The 6,000-nt window shown below is 42.9% G+C and overlaps 1 protein-coding gene across 1 annotated transcript in view; it reads left to right on the top strand.

Moving 5' to 3' along the window:
* KIAA0586 (KIAA0586 ortholog) overlaps positions 1 to 4,930 on the top strand; it is a 204,864-nt gene extending 199,934 nt beyond the window's left edge. Inside the window, exon 32 of the mRNA XM_068254201.1 lies at positions 3,899 to 4,930. Coding sequence (XP_068110302.1) covers positions 3,899 to 4,017 — 119 coding nt within the window. The 3' untranslated portion in view covers positions 4,018 to 4,930. The remainder of the gene's footprint in view (positions 1 to 3,898) is intronic.
* Positions 4,931 to 6,000: the final 1,070 nt, after the last annotated feature.

Below are 6,000 nucleotides of genomic sequence, written 5' to 3' on the forward strand. Positions count from 1 at the left end.
CACGCTGGACAGGGCCCCCAAGCTTCCGGGGCCTCCCAGCAGCATGGTGGGGATCATGGGGCGATTGTTATGTCTGTGATGGGTGTTACTGCTTGCTCGTATGGAAGTGAAACTTGTAAATACATTTTTAAAGGATACCCGAGGTGACATGTGGCATGATGAGATAGACGTGTATGTACAGTTCTTAGCACACAAATAACTATGGTGTGTTCCTTTTTTTCTTTCTCTGCCTGAAAGAGTTAAATATCAGTTATGTAAGTGGCTGACTCCGTCCTAACTCAGACAGGAAGTGACTACAGTGTGACCCTCACTGATAAGAAATTCCAACTATAAAACACTTTCCTAGCAGAAAACGGCTTCTGGAAACAGGAAAGAGATAACAACGATCAATAGTGCATAGATTTTAGCTCTGGCATACTTCAATGAATGTGTCATTGAGCAAAAACAATGAAACAGTTAAAACTTAAAAAGTAGAATTAAACATAAAATAAAACTGTAGATTGTCTTAAAAAGTCATTTTTAGGAGAAGGAAGATGCATCCAATTATTTATTTCATTAGTTTATTTTTACCTCAGGTGTCCTTTAAGGCCTCTTTCACAGTGGGACGTTGCGTTTGATGCGACGCTAAAGTCGCATAACGTGCTCCTAATGCAGCGCATGTAGGTTATGAAGTTGGATGTTATTTTGCACTGCGTTATGTGTCTCTTGGTGGCCCGTTTTCGTTGCATACTGATGGAACAAAAACGGCGCATGCGTTACATTTAAAGAAAAGAAAAAACATTACTGAGCATGTGCAACACACATAACGCAGCAAATGTATTGCTAAACGCACAGCATGCAGCACTTTCTAAATATTGCTACACGTTCCACACAACGCTGAGTGGGCGTTCCAGCAATAGTAGAGCGAGTGTACAGTCTGTCTGCAGACTGATAACACTGTTTCTGAACGATCCGCTTTGTATCTGTTTTTTACAAATTTGTATTATTTATTTTTAAATAAATTTATATATATATATATATATATATATATATATATATATATATATATATATATATATATATTTATCCCTCTCCCTCCCCCGTCACCCTATCAGCATGATCAGCTGTGATAGGCTTCAGCTTCAGATTCTGGGAGCAGGAAAGCAATAAAAAGGGTCTATAGTTTATAGATTTTGCATGTGCCATTGAGCGGAGACAATTAAACAGTAAAAAAATAAAACTGTGGGATCTGATCTAAAAAAAAAAAATCATTTTTAGGAGAAGGAGGATAGATACAGTTGTTTAACTCATCAGAGAATTTTCACCTTTAATGTAGACCAAAAGTAAGAAAAAACGACTTGACAAACAAACGTATCTGCTTCTCAGTCATTAGCTTTGAATTGTGGACAACTGTGATCAATAAACTTTTAGTTGATGTTCCGCTGTTTATTGATTGGTTACGGCTGTAAATCAGCTGCAGGTTGATTGGCGGTTGCAAAGCTGGTAATGCAATGAGCACTGCACACCTCACAGTCATTCATTTTCAGTCAGATCTCTGAGGAAATCACATCAAGATTGAATGTGGCTGCAGAAGGCGTTAATGACTAATCCCCAATCATTCTTCTAATTGAGGAGAATGAATTGCCCATCTAGTCGGGACACTATTAGCCAGTGTATGACCCCCTTTTACAAATATATTATTTGGGGCTTCTAATCATTGCTTAGTGCTAACTGCAAGAAATGAAGAGAAGAGTTAGGGCCCTTTTCCACCAGCGCGGTTGCGCTGGCTGAATCGCAAAAACGCAAACCGCTAGCGATTTTACAATCGCTACGGTTTGCTTTTCAACATAGGAATCGCGGTAGGTCATCTCCACTACCGCGATTCGTTTTTGTCGGGAACGCGAACGCGCGGCGGAGCGATATTTGCCGCAATTTTGCTATGCAGTGCATAGCATAGCAAAATCGCGGCCGCGAACGTCGGGGAATCGCCGCTAATTGCGATTCAGCAATCGCTAGCGTTCAGCGTGAACGCTAGCGATTGCTAGTGGAAAAGGGCCCTTAGTGTATATTGACACAGCCTGTGTGATCTGTTATTACTAGTCCTGGATCCATTCTTGTAAAGGGAGCCAAGGTCACTGTACAGATAGTAGAGTTACTGGTTTACCTTTCTATATAAAAACTGGGATTTGTGTTGTAAAATGAATGCTTTGTATTTACAGAGACTGGGAGGGAGGTTTTATCTGTTATGCATTTTATTGTACTTTCCCATCTATTGTGTAGTGTGGGATATTTCACACTGGAAGTGCGAGTAAAATGCTCCTCGCAGTGTCTCATCACTGTGTCTCCACAGTGTTTTCTCCTCACAGTATCTCCACAGTGTTTCCTCCTCACAGTGTCTCCACATAGTGTCTCTCCTCACAGTGTCTCCCATGTAGCGTTTCCTCTTCACAGTGTCTCCTTATAGTGTTTCCTCCTCACAGTGTCTCCACAGTGTTTCCTCCTCACAGTGTCTCCTTATAGTGTTTCCTCCTCACAGTGTCTCCCACATAGTGTTTCCTCCTCACAGTGTCTCCCACGTAGCGTTTCCTCCTCACAGTGTCTCCTTATAGTGTTTCCTCCTCACAGTGTCTCCTTATAGTGTTTCCTCCTCACAGTGTCTCCTCATATTTTTTTCTCCTCCTTAATGTTTCCTCCTCACAGTGTCTCCTCACAGTGTTTCCTCCTCACAGTGTCTCCCACATAGTGTTTCCTCCTCACAGTGTCTCCCACATAGTGTTTCCTCCTCACAGTGTCTCCTCATAATGTTTCCTCCTCACAGTGTCTCCTCATAATGTTTCCTCCTCACAGTGTCTCCTCATAGTGTTTCCTCCTCACAGTGTCTCCCACATAGGCCTCAATTCACTAAGCTTTATCAAACACTTTATCAAACGTTTGATAATTTACCTCATGAGTAGAATCTAATTTTGAATTCACTAAGGTGTTATAGATTTATTGAACATGTATCAATAAAACATTTGATAAATCTATAACACCTTAATGAATTCAAAACTAGATTTTACTCATGAGGTAAATTATCAAACGTTTGATAAAGTGTTTGATACAGCTTAGTGAATTGAGGCCATTGTGTTTCCTCCTCACAGTATCTCCTCATAGTGTTTCCTCCTCAGTGTCTCCTCATAATGTTTCCTCCTCACAGTTTCTACTCATAGTGTTTCCTCCTCGCAGTGTCTCCTCGTAGTGTTTCTGCCTCACAATGCTGGTTTAATCTGAAACAGACTGATAATTTCAATAACATAAAGCACAAAAACATGTTCAGTACTGATGTGCTTGAAATGCATTACGTTTTTCAGTGAACAAACTATGCTCCATTGTTTGCCCAGGTACGTCTGAGGATGGGTGACATAGCCGCTCGTGTAAAACTCTGCTCTGCCTCTGCACTCACTGTTTATAGCTGCAATTTGCATTGTGGGTGGCCCTGGCGCATGTTATTTTATCTGGTAAGGCCGCTGTCCTAGGGTTAGGTTAGGAAATAGTAAAATCGCTAAAACTATCTCTATTCTACTATAGTGGATAATAGAATATTATTCTGGAGCGGAACCGGTTTGCAAGAAGGGGACCGGCTGTATATTCTTGGTGTTATTGTACAATTCCTGATCCCTTTCCTGCTTATTGTAAGTGCATTGTGGGGCAGAGCTAGGTGTCAGGGCGTGGCCTGTGCTCCCAGTCCTGGTCTCTGCTGATGATTAAACCCTTTACGGTTTCACGGTTCACGTAAACCAGGCCAGCCATTCTCTGCCCTCTGACCTCTCCAGTATGTCACTGGCTGTGCCCAGGTCAGCGTGTTACCCTGACTTATTTATACAGGGCAACTGATATTTTCTTTTCATTACCTCTAATTGTGTTCCTTGTTTTCTTCCAGGAGAAGCCACCCGGCCTATTAAAAACATGTTGGTAACCCTCCCTACTACCAGCCATGCCGAAGAGGACATCCAAACGCCTTCTGCAGGATCAGATTCTTCTGGCGCTGATACTTTCTGAGATGCATGTAGGAAATTGTTACTGGCCTAATTCTAAAGCTGAAATCCAGCAATAGTAAGGTGCATTGATGGTATTGTGTTATTAGGCCCAGATAAATCCCTACTGAACCCAAAGTTAAGATAAAAATAAACCAGAGGTGCTAGTTTTGCTTAGTTAAGCACTGCCCTGCATTACTCAATGCCCCACTCTGCTTTATTTCTATTGGCAGTGGCCATGTGGCCTTCTTCTCACCACTCAGGTGCATGTGGCTGTTCTGTGGCTGTCCCGTGGTACACACCATACAATTTTTTTAAATATCTGTTCAATTCAAGAATAGCAATCAATTTTTCTAATTGGACTAATTGTAACAATTCAAAAATCTGACCAATGTACCACATACCTATGTTACATTTTTCCCCAATTATGAATAAAATAATTGAAAGCTCAGAAAAAAATTGATTGTATATCAAGTAGTTGACAATCCACCACACACCGTACAATTCTTGATAAAGTTGGTCTGAAATTTCCAGCATGTCCAACCTCCAAAAATCGAAACACTGGAAATTCGATCGGATTTATTGATCGAAAACAAAAAAGCTCTCAATTTTCTCGCTTCAGACCTCATATATAGCAGGGGCACGTGTGCCCCTGCTAAACCGTCGCTATCCCGCGGCTTAACGGGGGTCCCTGATCCCCCAAATCCCCTCCATAATGCGGGGGAGCGCTTCCTGGTTGAGGCAGGGCTAACCGCCGCAGCCCTGCCCCACGCGCGTCTGTCAGCGCGTATCTTCGCCTATCCCCCGCCCCTCTCAGTCTACCTTCACTGAGAGGGGCAGGGGAGAGGCAGCGATGCGCGGCTGATAGACGCGAATGGAGGCAGGGCTGCAGCCATTAGCCCTGCCTCCAGGAGCGACCAAGCCTGCGACCAAGTGTCGCAGTGGGGGGGTTGGGGGTGAAGGGACCCCCGTTTAGCGGCACGTATACGGCGGTTTAGCAGGGGCACACGTGCCCCTGCTAACTATGAGCTCTGAAGCGAGATTTATTCTCGCTTCAGAGTCTCTTTAAGGCTGTGTCACTTCTTATTTCCAGCAGTCCTGTATCCTGTGGCGCCCCACCTAGCGTTACTCTGCAGGAACTAGGACCTCCAGAACTAGTAATAATGACATAGAGGTTGTTTCACTAAATGAGAATGCTCTCTTTAACGTGAGCTAATTTTAAGGCAGAGCGGTTCTGAAGCGTTTTTTAAAGTGCTTGCAGGGGGAAAACAGCTTGGCTAATGAAAAGTGAATGGGCTGGTGCACACCAGAGAGGTTCGTTTTTTCCACAAACGCAAGCATTTTTTAGATTTCTGAGGCGTTTCTGCCTCAATGTTAAAGTATAGGAAAGAGCGGTTTTCCAGGCGTTTTTGTTACAGAAGCTGTTCAGTAACAGCTTTGCTGTGCTTCACTGTAACAATACATGAAATCTGCTACACAAACACATTCCAAAAAACGATAGGCATGTTTAGAAAACATCTCTAAACATGCCTAGAATCGCTCTGAAATCTGCTTCACAAACCTCTAGCGGTTTGCGGATCTGCTAGAGGTTTTTGGTGTGCACTGGGCCGAAGTGTCGGGCGAAGTGTTTGGGGTGTGACCATGATACTTTACTAGTGTGGCCACCACTACATTAGCATAGTAGCGGCCGCAGTAGTGAAGTCGCGTGGTTGTGTTACAAACACATCGCACAGCACTTCAAAGGACCACGCTTAACTTAAAGTGGACCTGAACTCAGAACTTCTTCTCTGCTCTAAAAGATACGCAATAGCATAATAGCCTTTTATAAAAAAAATAAAAACATTTCTTTTTTACAGCTGATACAAATCCTGATATAAATCTGCTACTTTCTGCTTTCATGGAAGCAGACATACTGTTAACATCCTGTGTCTACAATTGAGCTTATCTGCCGTGGCAGTCAGCTGACACAGCTGAGGGATCAAATTACAACTTGTTTAGTCACAGATAA

The sequence above is a fragment of the Hyperolius riggenbachi genome, chromosome 9 (assembly GCF_040937935.1).
Source record: "Hyperolius riggenbachi isolate aHypRig1 chromosome 9, aHypRig1.pri, whole genome shotgun sequence".
Lineage (NCBI taxonomy): Eukaryota > Metazoa > Chordata > Amphibia > Anura > Hyperoliidae > Hyperolius > Hyperolius riggenbachi.